The sequence below is a fragment of the Siphateles boraxobius genome, unplaced genomic scaffold (genome assembly GCF_051911475.1).
Source record: "Siphateles boraxobius isolate OS27281-9 unplaced genomic scaffold, OSU_SipBor_1 16, whole genome shotgun sequence".
Taxonomy (NCBI): Eukaryota; Metazoa; Chordata; class Actinopteri; order Cypriniformes; family Leuciscidae; genus Siphateles; species Siphateles boraxobius.
In genome coordinates, this window is record NW_027508766.1 from 11554013 (window position 1) to 11576361 (window position 22349).

The following is a 22349-nucleotide window of genomic DNA, read 5'->3' on the forward strand; positions in this document are numbered from 1 at the left end:
TTAGATGCTGCACTGCCATCAATCGACAAATATCAGCAAATTCTTCTTCTAAGTTTTATGTAAATTACACTGATACTAGTGAGTTTTAAGAGAGTTGCTACACAATAATTAATCAATAATTACATAAAAAGAAGCAACTTGGGCATGACTTCTCAGGATTTTCGGAAACGCTTCATTTTACGGTATGTTAACTTATGTGTAATTACAGTGTACTTACCTAAGAAAGTACTGGGTAATAATGCTTAATTTTACAGTACGTGAACTTACATGTACTTACATTGTACTTACCAAAGAAAGTACTGGGTAATATTAGGTAAGTACATAGGTTAAGGTTAGGTTTAGGGGTAGGTTCAGGGTTAGAACCTAGTTATTACCCAGTTATTGTAATTACTATAATAAGTACATAGTATGTACATGGGGAACAGGACTGTAAAAGGAAGCGTTACCGGATTTTATCCATATTATATTTCCACCTTGTGTGTTCCAATGTTTGCACTTGTTTTTTCCCTGTCTTCTGGCATCCATTTCTTTTTCTTCATCCATACAGGTACTGATTGTCCCATTGTCCCTTCTAAACAAACAAAAAGTGTTATATTGCCTATTTTACTTTCTTCACATCATCAATTACACTACACTACTAGCTTATCTACAGAGGGAGCCGATGAGCAAGATGATTATCTCTTTTGTTTTGTTAAACATGGCAAAATACATTGAGGAGATGACCTGGAACTTACATAGTTAAAACACTTTTTATAGGAAACTATTATGTGTACAGTCTTCATGTGAGTGTACACCATTCAGAAGAATCTTCACAAAAGACTATTTATTTCTCAATTTGTAAAACTTTTGAAACTACTGAATGCACATTTGGGACTTCCAAGACCTATGGCCTATTGAATGAAGATTTGCATCTCCTGTCAGTATTTGATTGGGTTGGTGATCTGCATGTGTAGCACATAGCTGTGTATTAATATTGGGTCTTCACTGAAAGATGTCACGGGCAGAAGCAATCAGCTGTTACATCTGAAAGCAATTCTAATTTGCGCTTGGAAAAAAAATCTAAACGAAGCATAACCTCCTTTTCACTTCGCTTTTTGCTTGTGGCACCATGCCCGCCTCGCTGGCTAAGGAATGATTTCCTAGCAATCAGTCATGTGCATTAATAACCCAACAGCACAATCAGAAATGTACAATAGCCTCATGCTAACATCTCCCACCATTATGCTCAGAAATGGGCTGATTGAGAATGCTGATTTTAGATTGCAGGTCTCATAAAGCCCTTTTCAATCTCTCCTTGCATGGGTTTCAAACCGAAGACAGCTGTGTGAAGTGTATTAGAGTCATTGTCAGAAAGATCCTACAACTCCATGTGCTTTCTGTTTATCCACATGATATGTAGCACGTGCAATCCAGCTTTTATGATATCAGCTTGGGAGTTTTTCCTCACAGAGAAGATTGTGTGGGATGCACATGATGAACATATATACTTTTCAAGAAACTGTGTGTGGATGTGTCAGTTCTTTAAGCAATCTACATTTCATGCTTTAAAGAGTATTTTGGCATTGATGTTATAAATTCATTGCTAGAGATCACAGTTATACATATCTGGCCATGTCCTCAGGATTACTCCTTCTTCTTCTTCTTTGTTTTTTCCTTCACATGAAGTGCCAAAAGCAGTATATGATCGCACATCACAATCATAGGATGTATCTTGTGCCATCCTGAACAAAGAATGGCTTGGGAGATGGAGGAAAGCAATCAATGCAAGTGAAAATCACAAGCAGCATACCAAATCATGCACTGAAACAAACAACATGAGTTTTTTTTGTTTTTTTTACCAAAACATTAGAGGTGTAACAAGCAAAAAGCGATAGACAGAAATCGAAAGATTTTTCACATAAGTCTTTTTATTTGTCAAACAAAAGAGCTGTCTATATGTTAGCAATGGCTGTCCTCCTTTGTACACTTCACTTTAACTAATAGTGAATAATTGGTATGTTTTACCACATAGCATTTGCTTGACACGGAATGAACAAAAAAGAAATATGACACTTTATTTTTGGAACAGCTGACAGCATAAAAGCAAAATGAAAAGATTATGTGGCCCACTGGGTCTCTCTTAAACTTCAATCTATACATGTTTGCAAACAATCACTATTCACAGCACATGTAAAGAAAATGCTGGACAATCAGACCCGCACACACACACAAACACACACACACACACACAAACACACACACAAACACACACACACACAAACACACACACACACACACACACACACACACACACACACACACACACACACACACACACACACACACACACACACACACACACACACACACACACACACACACACACACACACACACACACACACACACACACATATAGTTATTCTTTTAAAAATGTGCCTGTGGACCTCATATTTTACGTTTATTTTTTCTTCTTAATTCTCATCCTCAAAAGGTCTGTACAAAACTGTTAAATGTGCACACAAGTCATTTGAACAGTGTTAGAGAATAATCTCACGGACACAGGGAAATGTTAGACAAGAATTACTGATATTACCTCTGTATACGTCAATAGTCATGATAAACATAGAAGCATGGTAACATGGTACTGCACGTGATGTATACTGATTCTGGTGTATGATATATGCTGCATTCATGTCATCACATCTCTGACCTATTTTTTGTAATGTCACATTCAAGACTGTACAAATAGTGTTACACCCCCCTCCCCTCCCCTCCCCTCCCCTTTTAATTTTAATTTAATAGTGCCTTTATTATATGCAAAGGGGAGAACAAAATAATAATCCCTAATCCATACATCACATTTTTGTATGTTTATATTCCTTCACATTTTTAACAAGCACATACAAATGTGGGATATTTCAAAGGGACTTTGCATTCCACCAAAGTTACATTTACTTGTACGATTGTAAAATTGACATCTATCCTGAGGTTTTTACAATCAAGAAAAACAAAAATACAGTAGTACAGGCAATTAATAGGAAACAGCCTGAAAAAAGACAAATGGAAGTTACACAAAAAAATATTGTAAACATACAAAAAAAAACCCTCTAAACATTTAATTTCACACATTAATTTCTTAATTTCTCCTGTCGTTGTTACAGACTGCCAATGTAATAACCTGTAAGTGTACCTTTACCATCATACATTTCCATCAGTTGTCTATGTGTGTGACATTGTTAATCTAGTTAAGATTCACCTGCTATGGATGCTTCCAGTACCGTAGTGTTGTTTTTATTTTTATGGCAAGTTATTACATCATGGGGCAAGTAACAGTGTCTTTAGAAAAGTAGAGGAAATCAGATCATAAAAATTTGAAATGATTAATAAAAATGATCTACGAAATGCTTTAATTTGAACTTATACATCTTGTTTTCTTATACTTCTAGTCATTTTTTGCATCATGCAGTTATTTTGCGTTTTACATATAATACAATACCATCATATTTTTGTCTACACAACAATGTCTGTGTTGGTTATGATATAACTTCAGTCAGGCCAACTGTTAAAATGTAAGTAGAAACATATTTTACATATTAATGTTAGTCTTTTCTGCTATGTGTTGTGATCTTTTTTATCTTTTCTTGATTATGGCCCAAAAAGCATTGCATGTTATTTTTTGTTCTTGTTTAAAGTGACACTGTACAGTGGCTATTGTTCCACTGCATAAACCACAGTGAAATAACCCCACCCTCCATTTAGCTTTAAAAAAAATTACTAGATTTAATTTACTAAATGGCACAGACAACATAAAGGAAAAACAATCAGGGCATAATAGATGACAAACCCCCCCTCTTTAGGAAAGAAAAAAATATAATATAAAAAAAAATTATCTGGATGAAAACAATTTTAATTTTACATGTTCAAGCACAGTTTATATTGAATATGGACCAAAGAGAAAATAAGTAGGGGTCTTCACTCTTCCTCTGCGCATCCCAGTAACTCTGCGCGCAAAGTTATTCTTCCGTACCAAGACCATGGCAGAATTCGGATGAATCTGGCATAGATGGGGGGATCTATCACGTTCTTTCTGTGGGTGTCATTATCAAAATTGCCTTGAAAGACCTGAAAAAAAACCCTCAAATTATTTACTTTTCAATCAAATAGAAACACATTTAGCCAGTCTTTTGATGATAAAAAGCTACTCTGTAATAAGTTCAGTGTACAATATAGTATAATATTTGCCAACTAGACAAACAAAACTGTTTATAGCTTTATTTTTTTTGTCATGAGAAATATTTTTAGCAGGATTACATACAGTAGTATGTAGTAATGTTACACTAGATGTGTGACATTATATACACCATTATTTATACATTTCTTTAAAACAAATAAATTAATACTTTTGTTCAGTATGGATGCATTCAATTGATCAAAAGTGTCAGTAAAGACATTTATAATTTAATACAAAATAAGTATGTCTATCACATTTTCTACAAAAAATATTAAGCAGCACAACTGTTTTCAACATTGATAATATAATAAATGTGTCTTGAGAAACAAATCAGCATAATAAAATGCCACTGGACATTTTAAATTGTTCAGTTTCTGTTCACAGGCCATCAATTAAAATATCAAAATACAGTACATATAGGCTAATTCACAGTGAACAGTAAGATTATTTAATTTGCTGCTACTTACAGCAGACACATATTTACAATACAAAGAAAGGAAGAACAGTTGATGATTTATGAATAACCCTTGAGTGTGCAGCTGAACTGATGCTGAAGGCAAACAAAGCTCAAGTACGTTCAGTGTAAAGAGTTCAGAGATGGGTAAATTTCAGTAAGCAACAAAGTGGCTGGTTGGGAACTCTTCTTACAGGGAGAGCATAACCAGAGCACTGGGAAGTCTTCATGTGGGCTTCAAAGACACATTCTACTGAGCTCTCAAAGCACTGACAACACATATTCATCAGGAGATAGTAAACAATCAGAGCACAGAGATCCTGTGTGTCTAATTGCTGGTGTCATAAGCAGGGGCGGCTGGCCTATAGAGGGCGATAGGGATACCTACATATAATAAGGTAGAATTTACAGACTGTGAGCTGAAGAAAATGTGTTTTTAAGAGGTTTTTGAATAAGAGATGGGTGAATGCTTGACGGATGTCTTGAGGATGAGCCACAACGCTAAAAGACCTGATTGCTCCTATGGTTATATCACCAGACTATTAAAACTGACTGAATATGGCACAGCCCTACCTAAGATATTTTTCACCAGCCACCACTGGTCATAAGCATTACATAAATGTGTGACATATTCTCTCTCATACTTCCGCACTGAATCAACGTTCCCTTTTGCACCATGGAACCGATCTCATGTTTTGCAATCTTTTCAATGCACTCCAAGGCAGAGAGAGGGGAAATGTCATAAAACAATTGATTAGGTAAAAGGGCAGCTCAAAAAATGAACTCGTTCACTGAACTTCTCACCTGATGCCCTGTGTGTTTGCAAGAAATATGTGCACAGGAAAGTCTTTCAATGCCAAGCATTTCTCTCCGGGCTTTAATAATAATAATGTCTGTATACTTTGGCTATGAGTGTGGATAGATAGTATGGTGGGGAAAAACACAAGTGTTAAGTAAGATTTATTAGACTGCAACTCTGACCCTAACATTTGTCTTTCATTAACATTTTAGAACTCTGATGAAACATCGAAAGCCTGTGTGTTTCTATTATGGGCAAATAAAACACAGTATATACGAAATCAAGCATGACCACATCTGCAGTCAATGTTGGGGAAGAACGCTACTAAATACTTTTTTTTTTTTTTTTTGTAGCTTGACAGCTGTATATAACGTAGCCTTTACACTATGTTTTCATTTCAGGGATTTAAATGTAAATATATATATATAAGTGGTTCACAAAGAGTCCATCTGATTAAACTGATGCTATTCACCAATTTATCTTGCACAGAAGATTGCTATGATAAGTTTTCTGTCTTTTTTGAAGATAAAATATGTTTGTAACATTGTATTCTTTTTGAACTATTATTAGTTGTATTTAAAGCAAATTTGTTTGATGTTTAAATTGTCACTATTTTAGATCCTCATCGTTTGTATTTGTAAAATTGGCATCATATGATTGGTAGCTTGACATTTAAATATCTAGTTCAGTCATGAAACTCTAGAGGGCGCAGGCTGATATGTCATTTACATGCAATCTGCAAGCATTTACACCATTACCACATGACACAAGCTGACATATTTAAATAGTCTGGTTCATTGTTTGTAGTCTTGCAGCATGTTATCAGATTTCCTCTGAAACCATTTACCTCCCCCAGCTCCACCTGTCTAGATCTGCTACCATTTATATATGTATATTTATGCAACAACAACATAACTTACATGCTCACAGCAGCGGGTCTATGTATCTATTAGCAGTAGCAAGTCCATACGTGCTCTGCAGCAGCAGCGTAGATCTAGTCCGCAGAGATCTTTATGCAAAATGGAAATACTGGCAAGACTTTCACAAACATTTACTTTAAACAAGTTATTCGTTGAGGAAAATGTGTATTTGTCCCACAAGGACTCACTCTGTGTCCTCCCTTTTTTTTTTTTTTAGATGCGTTCAGAACATCAAAGTATATCGATATCTGCACACAAAGCAACGATTAATTAATTCGGTACACATGCCTACATTTTTCAGTAGGAATACCATTACAAATATGTGTACTGTAAACTGCAAAGATTGAAGTAAGTTACCACATGATTGAACTGACTGGTAGCATGTCACAATACAGCATCCATGTTACAAATATTACAATAGTTGTTGCAGGTTGAAGTAAATGTTGCTCAGCTAATGTAAACTGTAACCAGGACACTGTAATGTTGTATTACCATCTGCATAAAGTCCCGATGAAACTGAAGTAGCGGCAGATCTTTTCCTTTGTATTGTGAAAGACATCCAAGTGTAATGGCTTATCGAAGAAAAAAAAATAGGATGTAGCCTTGGTTCTATCCATCAGTTTTGGATTTGATGTTAAAAATTTAGGCAGATCTGAATGTGAGCTTACTGGAGAGGTCCGGCATACTTCAGCTATTTCACCGGAAGATCGAGTTAACACCTTTTGATAAAAAAAGTCAAATTAAAAATAAATAAACTTATGCAGGGATGAATAATTTGCAATTAGATCATTAGGATGCATTTAGAAAGCAGAAGTTGTGGTAACACTTTTGATGGTCCACATTATACATTCTACTAACTATAAGTAACTTTTCAGCTGCAGGTCAACCTCTAGTCATTCGAGTTTTAGTAGACTGCTTAATATCTGCTAACACTTTATTTTGATGGTCCCTCAACAGACATTCTAGTGACTATAAGTAACTTTGCAACTGCATGTCAATCGATTATACTAAGCCAAACCCTGACAACTAACCTTAACCTTATCCAGTCTACTACAGTCTACTTATACTCTAATAAGAGTTAGTTGACATGTAGATGTATAGTTACTTATAGTTAGTAGAATGTCTAAAGTGTACCCATATTTTTTAATTCATACACTATCTGGGATAATATCACGAGTTTTCAATTTAATTATGAGAGCTTGAGCTGAAGTTCTATTGAAATCAGTTTTTTTATGTTTTTTATAATCAATTGGTATTTTGGTGGTGTATGGATTTGGTGCCAGAGTGTTCTAAATCGGCCACTGGATTTTTTGAATGTACAATCAATTTGTGCCAACAAGGATCTACCTGTCTCTCTGTCCGTCCATCCATCCAAATCAGATTTGGAATCAGTTGCAAAAGTCATGCTCAGATGTAATACCCAGATCTCCACACAGACAACCTTGTTTTGCTATGCTCCAAAAGGACTTGAGATTGCCTTGCCTCTTTGAGCATCACTTGAGGGATTTTCACACTGATTCAGCTCCATATGAAGGACCCACTTCAAAGGACGTGTTTATGAATTGAACAGTCTTGCAGCTTGAAGAGGCTATGAATTGATACAGTGTCCTCCCCTTGTGATCAAACTCCAAAAGCCCTCACCTCCAAATAGAATATCTGCATTACCTGATGTACCTACTTAGATAATCCTCCATTTGTTTCTGCATGCCAAAACACTCATTCAGTGCTCTAAAGACAACTTTCCTTTTCGCGGCTTTGCAGTCATGAGCGGAGCAATGTAGGGATTAGGTTAAGCAGTAAACACCAGGCACAGATTGGGATGGGATGTCTTAGAGATGGATTTGTTTTCTTTGCAGCTTTTATGCATAATCGTTCCAAATGTTCTTGGGTGCGCTGGGAGAGAAGGGTAATTGAGAGTGACTTGTTTCCTTCATTTCTTCAGAGGGTACATCAGAAGAGTGAGATGTCTCATTTGGTTACGGTCACAGAAAGCGTAAGCGTTCACTGAAGTTTTAGTGATTACTGTTGCGTGAAAGACTGAAATGGATAAGTACTATAAAAGAGATGTTCACTACATTACACCCCTGTGAGTCTGTTTTTATTTAGCGGCTTTTAGAAGTCAAATAGCTACTTGCTTTTCAAGTAATTAACCTTAATGCCTTAGCTGGTGAGTGGTGTTTGTTTTAATTTTAGAGAACTACGGATGTTCGATTCTGGGTTTTTCAGAGTCGTCTCTGATTCCCAGCTTCCACCGTAGAAGTAGATGGAATTGACTCCCAGAATTGATTCCATTTGCTCCATTTTTGTTAAGTCAAAACAGGCCCAGCAATAAGAATACATGATTGCCGTCACTATTACACACCATATCTATTCTTTTGTTCCGACACAAAGCCTACAACTCTGTATTTAAACAATATCGTTTTAGCTAATTTAACAAATTAGCCCAGATGACATTACTTTGAAATGATGAGTATCCCCAATTCACAATCGTTTCCTAGTTGTTCATCAATACCTAATTTTACAGAGGGAAAAGTTAGGAGCAAACGACTTGGTTGAATATTATTTTTAGTTGAATAACATTTACTATAGTTAAATAAGAGAGAAAAGAGAGAAAGTAATGTATTATTTAATGTATTATTCTAATTAATCTAAACGGTTGGTGAAGGCGACAAGCGCCCACTGTCATCTCTTGTAATACATACAGTTTAGTCAATGTACACTTATTAAAGTACCAGTGTAGTCAATCATTTTATCCCTTAAAACTTGCCTTTGATCACCAAAATTTTCCTTGAAAAAATGTTTGTCATGCCCTAAAATAGCTTTACACCCTTGCCTCATTTAGTATACATGGTTCTATGAATATGTAAATTAACCCCGCCTCCACTCACTCAAACCAGCTCAGAGATCCACTCATTGACGTTCACACGTTGACCTGATTGGTGACAAGGTAGTTTGTGACGTAATCAATTTCAAACCGCGTTTTTTGAGACGGTCTTGGTTCACTGCAGTTTTAAGGAGAAACTACTCAGCAATTGTGTTGACTTATGAATTTGAACATGGTTTGTCTTAAAGCATATTAAAAACACCACATAGATGTATAAACACCATTAAAAAAACTTGATTTTCACCACAGGGGGACTTTAATGTGTTTATTCTTGTTGCCAGTTTTTTTAAAAGTATTATTAGTTTAATGGTTATAAACACAAATTAGGATAACCATGACAAACAAAACAGTTGGCACAGAGGTAAGTTGGCTGTTATGTTATTAAAAAAAATGTAAAGTAAGGGTTAGGATACATAGGATTAAAGTATGTGACTGTGGCATGTTTCTGCAACAGCTCCAGCTATCTAAAACACAAGTGAGTTATTTCAGACACAGCAATGGAGTCAACAATGATAGTCTGTGCTGGTGGGACTCTCACACTAAGACTAAGACTAAGTCAAGGAATCAACGCTTTTGGAGACTTCCCATCACAAAATAAAACTTTATGTCCGCATACCATGATACTCGATAAGTGTACATACACACAAATATTTTTTGTAAAAGTTTATTTATAACTAACAATTCTCTCATCTGCCATCTTGGATTTATTTTTCCACTGAGCTCCTCATAATGCACATGCCTGTACAAGGACAGAAACATGAGTTTAAAATCACAGCCAAATACACCCTCTGTGAAGCTGAGCACCTATTAAGTACAACATCTTTTATATAAAGGTATAAAGGTATAATATTGCTTTATCTTGTGTGCCAGCAGGCATTATCCCTCTCAATTTCTGTCGTAATTGAGCCAAACTCATTTTATCCATGTTATGGTCTCATCTGTAGTGCACTACCGAGCTCTATTTAATGTTATTAACTAATGATCAAGATATTGCGTGAGGTCTCGCCCTTTCCTGACACTGTCTGGACTGTCTTAAAGTGTTTAAAAAGTGGCAGGCTGCATGATTTACCCAGGGGACTGACATCCCACACCCTGACAGGGACCAAATGAGGACACAATCGCTTTTTATATGACATTTCTTTTAATTTTATACCAACCTCATAAGTCAGTCTCCTCGCATTCTTTAACTCATCTATATAGTAAAAGAGGAGATGAACAGGCTGTGCTGTGCACAGCAAACAAATCTCGAACAACAGATCAGATGTGAGGGCTCCATGGGTACAGTTGTCCTATTTCCCCTGAGTGCTGATAAAACTGAGAAGATTTGGTGCGACTCAGCAGGAAAGCAATCCTATAAGGACCTGATCCGAATTTCTGCGTGCCAATTTAACAAAGCTACTCATTACCCCTTTGCTGGAGTAAGCTTCAGTTGGCAGTTTAAAATTATGGTTGTGCGATTTAGAGAGCTGTCAGTTGATTAAAAATATTTATTCATGATGAATTTCATACTTTTTTTATATCCTTAATACATGAACGAATACTAATTTAAGCACACTACCATTCAAAATGTTGGTGTCAGTGAGATTTTTTTTGGAAGGAAATAAATACTTTTATTCAGCAATGATGCATTAAATTGATAAAAAGTTGCAGTAAAGACATTTATGTTTTACAATATAGAAATACATTTCTATTTCAAATAAATGGTGTTATTTTCTAGATCTATCTATTTAAAGAATCCTGAAAATTATCAGAAGATTCCACAATAATATTAAATAGTACAATTGATAAAAATAAGCAGCAAATAAGCATATTAGAATGATTTCTGAAGGATCATGTGACACTGAAGACTGGAGTAATGATGCTGAAAAGTCAGCTTTGACATCATAGCAATATATTACATTTTAAAATGTATTAAAATAGAAAATTGTCATATTGTCATTCTGCGGAACATACTGTTTACATTAGTAGCGGGTGCTGCCGATTGCTGCGTGCGAGTCGAGATGATGGCTCCAGTTGTAATGATACAATCCTATATGTTTGATCCGGAATCCGATGAGGAATCAGAAGAAAATTAACCATCACCACAACAACTAAGAATGGATCAGCCCGTGTCCTTGTGGAAAGTGTGAAACTATTTTGAATTAATATGAAATTTTTGTAACCCGATATACTTGAAAACGGGGTATTGTTGCCTAATCATCCTATAATTTGCTAACAGTTGAACATTATTTGTCTGAGTGGGTCGGTCAGTTTGACATCCTACATATTTTAATACGGGGCCTGCCCTGAACATGACGGACTCTGAAAACAATATGCAAGTAAACTAAGTAAAAACACTGTGATTATTCATAATGAATGAAACTGCAATTAATGTTTTAAAAAGTAGTTTTAAGATGAAATACATTATTTACAGTGTGCGGCGTCGTTGTTGGGCCTAGGCCTGATCTTTAAGCATCCTTGAAATGTAGAGAAGACAGCTTAAATTAACACTGCCGTGACTGGGACGTCCGCAAAAAATAAACTGCAACCATTTTTCCCTGACGTCTGGATCTTTTGGCAGCATATTCAAACATGTTGTTTATCCACAGCCAGGAAAAGCACATCTGCATGGCATCGTGATATCCTTGTAAACAGACACACTCGCTGCACGTCGACTGAACACCTGTGGGCGCGACAACGATGCAATGATGCGAAATGAGGCATAGTCGTCTTGCTCTTGAGGCGGTCATATGGTACGACTGGTACGCCACTTCGTACCGTGGCGTCATTTCGTACCATGGATCCTCAACGAGCTGTATTTAGAGCTTGATTAAATAAATTGTTCGTTTATAATGGGGAGGACGTCTTAATCTATGAAACTTGCAGGAAGTTTTAATGGTACAAAGATCAAGGCAAATTTGGTTTCTCATGTCTTGACCCCTTTAATTGTGACCCATTTCACTCGTGTCACATATTATTAAACTGGCACCTTTTCTCAGACCCATATCAAGATATGCTCGGTGATTCTGAAAATGATTCCATGTTAAGAAGAACATCTGTGACTGCTAGTCAATATACTGGGCTAATGCAACCGCTGTTCCAGAGCTCATCTCACCTAAAGACAGTAAATTGTGGGTTGCATTGCATTCAATTTCATCTTCAAGTTCCATCATCCTCAGAATCCTATTGCCAACAACCAGATACATAGCAATCTAAGACTACCATTAGACCAGGTCCAAATCTGAAAGGTTAAAAAAGAGATAAGATACAATCTGATATTGGTTTTCCCCCCTTGAGTTGAAAGCAATTGTGGATATGAGGGGGTGAAATAAGATTTCAGTAGAGGATGAAAGCTGCATCGTGACTACAGCGTGATAAGAACCAGACCAAGTGATCCGTTTAGAAGAGTGACTGAAACATCTCAGAAATCATGTAAAACTCTTGACCATCAAGAAACTGCCTGTCCATATGTGATGTGATCTGGGAAAACCCATCACATGAAAAACAGGTTTAACTGTCACGTCCTGCTAGCAGCACGCGCTCTTTTTTTATTGCCTTTTTTTCATATCACATTTTTTAGTAGTCATCATAGATTAGGTATCATTTGAAAGCTTACAAACTCAAAATTCATCCTGTGAAAACCTGAAATTGGACGATTGAGAGGCGAGCAAGATCTTTTAAAGGACAAGTTCGGTATTTTACACTTAAAGCCCTGTTTTAAGATCGTTTCTGATTAAATAGAATGGTTAAGATTGAAATTTGGACAAATGCTGGTGTCCCGAGAATTTTTGCTTTCTGTATTAGCATGTATTACCGAACTTGTCCTTTAAGCCAGCAGCTACTTCAGACTCAGTTGTTCTCTGTTCACCGCATCTCACGATAATATTCTGGTTAACATTTCTTTTAAAAACTTGCGTGCCGTTCTAGTTTACACAGGACTGGCGGGAAATCCGCATTGATATACCTTTATTCTAGATGTTATGTGGTTTATTTTGATCGGTGAACTGCCTTTGTAGTGTTAAGAGAAGGAGAGCTGTGCGATTTTTCTTTTTTTTGCACCTCCACCGTGCGTGTTCTTAAAGAGAAAGACACAGTCTTTTCAGCTTGCCACTATAAATCGTTATTTTTCTGCACCAAACTAGTGAATTTAGCAAAGATTTATTTAGAGATGATAGACAAGATGTTATAGAATAATAATTTAATGAAAACCTAATTTTGACAAAAAAAAAAATTATATTCTACTTATTTTTAGACCTTTTTTAGACCTACCAGCGCAACATCTGACGGGTTTTCCCAGATAACATCATATATTGTGTCTTCACAGGTATTAATGCAGGCATTTTAGAAGAGCACCTCTAAAATTCAAAAGGTGCTATCCTTAATAATATCCACTGTGCCCTTTGTGGGTCACTAAGCCTCCCTTAAACTTCCTGCCCAGTGGCTGAAAATAGAGTTTTACTTTTCCCCTCCAATCTGTTCTGGTCTGTGCCTTCTATTTAACCCATTGGGCAATGTTTCCACAGTATTGATTTCTGCCATGAGGACATCAAGGGCACCTACTACCAGAAGACCCAAGGGAACATGCACCTTTCCTGGTCATGATTCGAAACTGATACAGATGATGCAACAGAAGAATAATCCATCCATTTCCATATATTACTTTCTGCTGGTCATACCCATCGTGGGAATCCAATCTCCTTTCTTTCTTCATTCAAATGCTGATGTAAATCTTATAAGCCAATGCATTACTGATACATGGCTGGATGGGGGAAGGGCATCCACTTGGCAGCTAATCTTGTGATGTGATCTTATTTACCCCATGGCTTGCGAGGGAACAGTTCTATTCACAGGCTAATTAACCCCTTGACGTCGACCCCAGGCTAATCAATGATGGGTGTGCATTGTGCCAATCACGGCGCCTTCCCTAACAAAAGATTCAGGGGGCTGAAGATTTCTAACAGGAAACAGGTAAAAGTTGTTGTTAAGGAGATGTTTGTGTGGAAATTATGGGGTAAGTAAGCATTATGTGAGTGTGCAAGCATTTTTTTTTTATTGTGAGATGAGTCTCTTGAGGTTAGACACACTCAGATGAGTTTAGGTTTTGGCCAAAGGCAGAGTGAGATCTAAAGAACACACCACAATAACCATGGGCACACATTACACCTAAATGTGGTTGTCACTCCTCTTCTGAGTGCTTAATTTTATACTGTACACACAGAGAAGGTTATAGTGGGGAGTGACGACCCCAGTCAAATCAATTTTAATTAAATCCTTCTAGTGTTTACAGAACCAAGCTGAACAATTAGTTGTTAATGCATTGACGCCACTCTCTGGTGGACAATGACAGCTTGTCAATTTGTGTCTCTTTTTACCAAGTGCGGTACAAGCAAATCAAAGGCGAAGCGGTATTCATTCACAAACTTCGACATTAGTCTTTATCTTGCCACCATACTGATTCCTACAGAATGCTACAGAGGTGATTTTTTTTTTTTTGTAGGCCATCGTACATTTCTGGTTCTCTTGACAAAAAAGCCAGTAGGATTTTTCCATTGACTTTTGGATTATTGCAGAAAACAAGCTCTGTGACCAACAAAAGTTTATGATTCTTACACGTTTTGTTAATTAAGATAATCAATGTTGGTGAGTTACTTTCAAAAGTAATCCATTTCAATATTGGGTAACACTTTATTTTGATGGTCCCTTTTGAACATTCTGTTGACTATAGTATAGTATATTATAGTATAGTATAGTATAGTAGTATAGAATAGAATAGTTAATACAATTAAAGATTATCTCAGTACTAAAAATGAAAATCAGAGCTGACACAGGGCGGTATAAAAAACATTACAAATATTAGTCACAAACAAATTACTGCCTTAATCCATGTTTTAGTCATCTTTTAGATTTTCAATTTAACAGCCCTGACTCCTTGATAATTTTTTTCAAAGACTAAAAATTATATTAAACAATATCTTCAGAATATACATACACAGATCAACATCTTGTGACTCTGACTCAGAATAGAGTCAGAAGCCTCAGAGGACAAGCTCAGGCCAATGGACTGGACACATTTAACCCACTAGAGGGTTGTTAACAAACATTTCTGGCACACTCTTCACTGAGGCTGGGCAGATTGGACTGTTATCTGCATGTAGGCAGACCATGGAGAGAGAGACAGAGTCTGTCCAGGTACCCTGGGACAGTGCTGACAGGATGGAGGAGAATATACAGTCCTGTTTCCAGACAAGTGGATGCTTCTTTTATTGACTTTATGACGTAAACATGTCTATGGAAGCCAGCTTAAGAAAACAATGACTATCTAGACAGTGTTTAGATTTAGCAAAAAAAAAAAAAAAAACAATCACACAGTATGTGGTAAAAAAGAAAAGAAAAGAAAAGTGAAAGGAATAAATACATTTAAAAAAAATCTAAAAAAAATCAAAGTGATTCACATCAACCTTGAGATGAAAGCGCCTTTGGTCAAAAGATAAAAGATCTTTTGGACTTGCAAAAATATGAGTTTTTGACATGCGACTGTGAGAGAAAGAATCCTACCTTGTCTGTCTTCTGTTTTTCGTCTTGATAGATAAACCATCTCTCGCCGTTATTGCTGTAAGCCACCTTGTAGGAGCCGACAAACTGAACATGTCCAAAGTCTTTAGCCCCCTGGGTAATAATGCCTGTGATTTTTGTTGGTCGAAGCATGTCAACCTGAAAAAACACACACACACACACACACACACACACACACACACACACACACACACACACACACACACACACACACACACACACACACACACACACACACACACACACACACACACACACACAGAGAGAGAGAGAGAGAGAGAGAGAGAGAGAGAGAGAGAGAGAGAGAGAGAGAGAGAGAGAGAGAGAGAGAGAGAGAGAGAAAGAAACTGATTAAAATATCCTTCTTCTATCAGTAGATGAAAATAGACTTCCCAAATAGCCTGAATCTTTCACCCTTGTCTCCTGCATTAACTTCTAAAGATACAGTCATTTTTTTTGGATGGTATCATCAATTATTCATAGCAAAGTGGGCAATAAGATGTACCCTTTTATTTCAGCTCAGCAGAACTGTGATTGCTGTGATGTGCTTTATGTAATCTAATTTGTAAAGCAAGCTAAATATGTACTTTTAACTGTTTATTTGCAATGCTAAATTCTGTCTTTCCATCTTAACTTGACCAACTAAGGTAAATTATTATGTGCTTTGTGAGCTGATGGTAAATAGTTACCTAAAAAGTAGACTTGCTAGAGACTTGCATGGTTTATCTTGACATCGGGCTGCAGCAGTCTCGTTCAAAGTTTTTAGTCATTATTATTGAATTGTTGTCACAAATGGTTTGAACTACACCAAGAAGGAGAAGGCAGCTCATTTGTACAGGGAGAGAGTGTTCAGATAGTGTTGGTTAAGAAACAAAAACACTCACATGGCACTTCAGAGGAGCCGCAAAACTCCAAATACACCAAACACAAGACGTTAATTTCTCAAGCCATAAGGTGCAGTCATATTAGCGAAATTTCAGCAATGTTCACTGTCCATGTCAATGTATTATATGAAGCACCGCTCAAACAGACTTAAACCAAGCAGCTTTCTGTTGGTCAGCGTGGTGAATCTGTGTGACTAACTTGAACTCTAAGCTTCTGCACCAAGGTCACTGGAGAAACTACATTGGGTCTTTTTTTATTATATAAGAGAGAAACAAACTAAAAAAAACTTCACTTGACTTCTCTTTAATTACACTCAGTCAACACACATAAATTCTCTATGGACATAATACATTATTTTGTCTACATTATCAAACTTTTCAATCCATACTGATCTCTAGAGAGAAAGCCATTTTACTGTCCCACTTTCTGTGAAATGAAGTCCTGGTCAGATGTATTACTGCTGCTTTCTGTCTAGACCAAAAGAAACTTAAACAAACGGTTTCTGCAATGTGTTTAATTACCCAACATATCCCTACCTAAAATTAACATCTGCACTGGACAAAATAGCACTGCCTTGTGTGCTTACCTTGAATCAGAAAATAATTACTCCATCCCTAAAATATAAAATAAATGTAATAGAAAGCGAATACCTGTCGATACATTATTTCAACACTAATTTTATTTTTTAAAACAATTTATAAGTTTAAAACAAAGTAAACTGTTTGTGTTTCTTGAAAATGATTGCTTCAATTAATGTTTTGCAAGATATAACCTTATAATTATAAGCGGAAAGTGATTTTTTAGAATTAGAAGGTTCTGGATCTGCAAATGATCTGTTCCCAAAACCCCCATTTACAAATTTAAGAGGATTTTGATATTGTACATTTAAGATACATTTAGGGTCTCTGTCATATTCATGTATGAAAGAGACGTGTTCCCCATATCACTTTTGCTATATGGAATGTAAAATCTTTGAAGCTCAAAATCTCCTAACCACTCAGAATGCAGATAGAACCTTATAATTCCAAGGTGGCGAAATGCGGAAATTTGTTAAGAATGAATTGCACTCACTGATAGCGTGGGTCATTTGCACATGCTTACTGGTCAATACGCTAAAGAATTTGGGCAAATCAGGCAATGCTGTAAACTTGCCTATAAATCACCCGAATTTGCTTTATAAAATGCCAAAAGTATGCTTGTCTACACCATGCTAGACATATGAGCTAGACATATGACTGGTTAAAATGCTATTATCATTTAGTGAGCCAATGCCACCATTTCTGTAATTGGCAATAGCCCCATGTTAATTCCACCAGCCAAATTGCACTGAATTTTGTGAATAAGGCTCAATATACAAACCTAATGAACATAGAAAGGGTTGTTTGTGCTGAACAGAATGACAATAACTAATACAGCAAATAGAGCTTGGTTAAACTGCAGCCAGTTATTGAATGCATGTATTTTTGTGCTAAGATACTGCACAAAAAGTGGCACAACAATACTGTATTCATTCCCAATGTGTCTAACATTCACACAGACAGAAGGTTTGAAGTTTTTCAGGAAAGGCGGACTGAGGATCTGCTTCTGGCAAAATGTAACAGAAAAAAAGTGACATTCATTTACAGTTTTTTATATAATACATAATATCCAATAAAGCAGACAGCAGTCCTTGTACTGTGCACACAACACCTGAGGTGTGCTCAGGACATGGTTATAAGTAGAAACAGAAATGTGATTACCTTTTATTTAACTTTTTTAAATATATTTTTCCAAATTGATTTTAGTCTGGTGATCTTTTTTTTTTGGAATGAACAAATAAGGTAGTTATTGTATTTTTTAAGACTAGGCACAGTCAGTTTCAGAACTTCTCCCTTTGGTCCCCTTGATAGGAATCAAATAGAGGTTTTTAAATACATTGCTGAACAAGGTGACAGGACATCAGAAGAGTTTCGGGAAACTTATGGTAAACTTATTGCTAAAACCTTAAATGCATGAATGTTTAGCCTATAATTTTAACATATTTGGGTATTTAGGGACCCAGTACTATATCTAACGGATGGATCTCTACTTGTCGCAATAATATAAAACTCTCCAGATATTAGAGTAACATTAAATAAAGCATAGTTTGTTACCTTTTGGAGCTAGGAAGTGTTCAGTTTAAGCAGATGTTTTGTACCATCATCACTGTCCTCATCAGAGCTCATTTCCCAGTACATTCAGCATCTGGCTCATATTCGCGATCTCAAAATTCTCAAAACTTTCATTCTTTTATAGGGTTTTTGTTTGTTTTTCTTGTTATATTGTTTATAATGAATTAATTGAGGAATACTAAGAAGGTTGAAGTCTAACTTGAATAAGGAAGAGGGTAGTGAATGACGTCCCGGGTCATTGAATACCCGTGGTATGCATTAAGGGTTAAAACATAATGCTGTCATATATCAAAGCCTTCAAAGTTAGTTAGAAAATCTGTTTTTAACCTTTAGATTTTCAAGCTCTGCAATGGCAGATTTATCTGTAGTTCTTTTGAGTTATTGAAATCAAATATACATATTTCTTCAATCAGTGCTCTTCTACACTCTGTGGCAACACAGCAAAACAAAATGACTGATGCATGACCTGATAAATATCTAAGCCTCTATCCTGTCTTTTCACAGATGAACAAGAATGATTCCCAACATGTCTACTGACTAGGAGCTGAATTTGTCACCTTAAGAATGTCCTTAGCTCTTACCTGGATTTGAAGCATGGATGGCTAAAAATATTGATATCCTCCAGGGAGTAAACTTTTTAAATTATCTATATCTATGCTAGAATGGATGAATGCTGTGGTGGATTTTTGGATATCTGTGGTAGAGCCTTAAACCTCTACAATACAGGAGCGGTCACATTCAACTCGCATGCGGATGTTCTCCAAAAATTCTCACAAACGTGTGTCTGTGTGTGTGTGTGTGTGTGTGTGTGTGTGTGTGTGTGTGTGTGTGTGTGTGTGTGTGTGTGTGTGTGTGTGTGTGTGTGTGTGTCAAGCTCTTAGATGAGGTTTGGTTGTGTGAATTATGCATGCAGAGCAAGCGCACTCTGAATTGAGAAGCTGTCAAGTCTGTTCGAATCTGGACGATTGCTATGAATTGGAGATGCTTTTACTCGCAAAAATTTGTCTTTTTTTCCCCTCTACCTCTCTTCTCTCATTTTCTCTCAACCGGAGGTATTCCATTATCCAGGTCTGATTTGTATTCATTTTGTTAAGCAGTGGAACTAATTAATGTAATGGAATGAAAAGAAGCGATTTAAGTGCAAATCTGTACAGATAAAGAATGATTCAGGCTTGAATAGTCTGAGTAGAGCAATAACATATTCACCACAGGGGACTTATTTGCTCTTAGTTTTGTCTGTTTTGAGGGGCTCTCACTCACTTTCTTGTTGTTCTCTTATCAAGCTAACAGATTAGATCTATTTTGGTATATTCTTCTCCAAAATAGATGACAGACGCAGTGATGCAATTGTTACATTTCTGAATGAAACTAGTACAAAATCAAATAAGCCTGTAATATCCGCAGAAAGCTTGTATCGTTCCCATTCATTTCAGTGGCAGTTACTCATCTGGTTCAGGGTTTGCTGATGTTTGATGTGCTGTCTTAAAATAGTGTTTGGATTTAATTTTTCTTTGAATGGTTTAAACAGAAAACCTACATAATTTCAATAGAATTTAACATTCCATTCCATTATTATGCATATCTATGAGCTTACAGTCTAGAGACTCAAGGCTCAGGCTATATGATAATTTCTGCAGTTTCCAACAGGTGGGAAATACATAGGACTTAGTAAATAGGACCCTCAGCCCATTATAGACACAAGTGAAGTGCACAGTGACGAAGTGAAAATGCATTTAAAGCAGATAGATGCAATGATTGAAGAATGGCAATGATTGAAAAATGTTAACTGAACTGCAGAGGTAGATGCATCTCCTCTCTTCCTGAAGTAACACCATTTATCAACTAATCGAATTTACACTGACACTCAGGGAAATCAACTCAAATTGGGTAAAGTGAAAGTTTCATTGGTCCTCATCTAACAGAGAGTCTGTGATGTGTTAGACGCCCCTCAAATTAGATTAGTTCATGTTTAGATCATTCGCAAACACAGAGTTAACATTTAAATGACTTTCAGTCTTGGATGAGAGGGGGAAAACGCCCCAAAGTATGTAAACAACCATACTTGATGTTCGAAAACACCAGCATGTATGCGTATGAACATTTTCACATGTGCAATTAATAGCAAATGAGACCCCGTGTTAATTTTTTTTCACCAAGGACCAATTGCTGTTTCCCTGGTGCGCACATCACCATCTGCTCACAAAAAGACCTTGCTGCATCTGAAAGTGTTCCTGCCCTTCACCTTTTCACACCTGCACACCTCACACATTTAAAAAAAGAAAGCACCTTCTCTTGGCACATGAACATAGACATCTGTTCTGTTGCATTCTCATTCTGTCAGCAAACAACTTCACAGGAAATCAGTAGTGTTAAAGGTAAAGTGAATAATATTGATAAAATACTTTTTCCCATCTACTTTTAATATGCAAAGAACACCACACTTAATCCATCTGTAGTCTAACTTCTGACAAGTACAATGTGATTCTAGTGTTGGAACAATACAAAATACAAACTTATTGCAAATGACAACCTGCTTATCTAAGAGTTGTTGTTGTTTTTGTGCAATTCTGAGATGCTACTTGCACAAAAAAATATTGTGATAATGACCAGGGACAATAATTCCTAATTAATAAAGGATAATTATGTAGTCTGGTGGTCATTATAAAAAAAAAAATATTTGATAATAGCATGTTGTGACTGACCCATTACAATCAACCATGAAATAATGCTATATAACTGAAAAACTAAAGGGAATGTATAGTATATTGCTTTTTATTCTGAAATGCATGCTTATTTTCTCAAAGCTCAAAGTGGATTCGACTCACTGAGAGAGTTGTTCAATTTCATTTACTGGATTGTAAGAAAGAATCATGAAATATATATATTTTTTTGTCTGTTCAATAATTATTTTGGAATCCTGAGGACGTTGTTTCCATCTCACAATTAGTTGAATAAGACAATATGGCTTCAGGTAGAGTTTCTATTGATTCCCTTACAAGGCTGGGTAATAAGTCATATAACATTAAAAAGCTATTTCATTTTGGGGTCGGAGGGATGGTAGACAATAAGAATGCCACTTAAACATGTTTCAGACATTTTGGTGTGCCAGAATATATTTGTGGATCATTTTGATTGGTAAATCCCGAGGCATACTACAGATCCTTCTTTCCATGAGCACTGATGGCCGCTTGTTGAGCTTCATTTTTCATGTGTGACATTTAATCAAAACAGCAGTAGCCCCAGCCTTTATTTAGCTAGTCATCATTACCGCTCTAGGAGACAATTACAATTCCTCTCAACTTCTGTCATGTCGATTCCCTCATTTTTCCAAGGCAGCAGTTTTCTCAGATATGTTGTCTTGGGTGGTGACATATTCCATTTTTGAAGTGTGTTCATAATAAACAACTGCGACAGAGCAGAAATTTAATCAACGAGTAAGTAGCAGCTTTGTGCTGTGGACATGACAAGATGCACCCGGTGATATTAACTAAGG

The 22349-nt window shown here is 36.4% G+C and overlaps 1 protein-coding gene and 1 long non-coding RNA gene across 4 annotated transcripts in view; one reads left to right on the plus strand and one right to left on the minus strand.

Moving 5' to 3' along the window:
• Positions 1-22349, plus strand: part of LOC143739258 (uncharacterized) — a 626344-nt gene that overhangs the window by 100900 nt on the left and 503095 nt on the right. The window lies entirely within an intron of this gene.
• edil3a (EGF-like repeats and discoidin I-like domains 3a) overlaps positions 1888-22349 on the minus strand; it is a 269995-nt gene continuing 249533 nt past the window's right edge. For both annotated transcript variants that reach the window (XM_077231597.1, XM_077231596.1), the window contains 2 exons: positions 15804-15959; positions 1888-4103 (listed from right to left, as the gene is read on the minus strand). In XM_077231597.1, the coding sequence (XP_077087712.1) occupies positions 3954-4103; positions 15804-15959 (306 nt within the window). In that variant the 3' untranslated portion in view covers positions 1888-3953. The remainder of the gene's footprint in view (positions 4104-15803; positions 15960-22349) is intronic.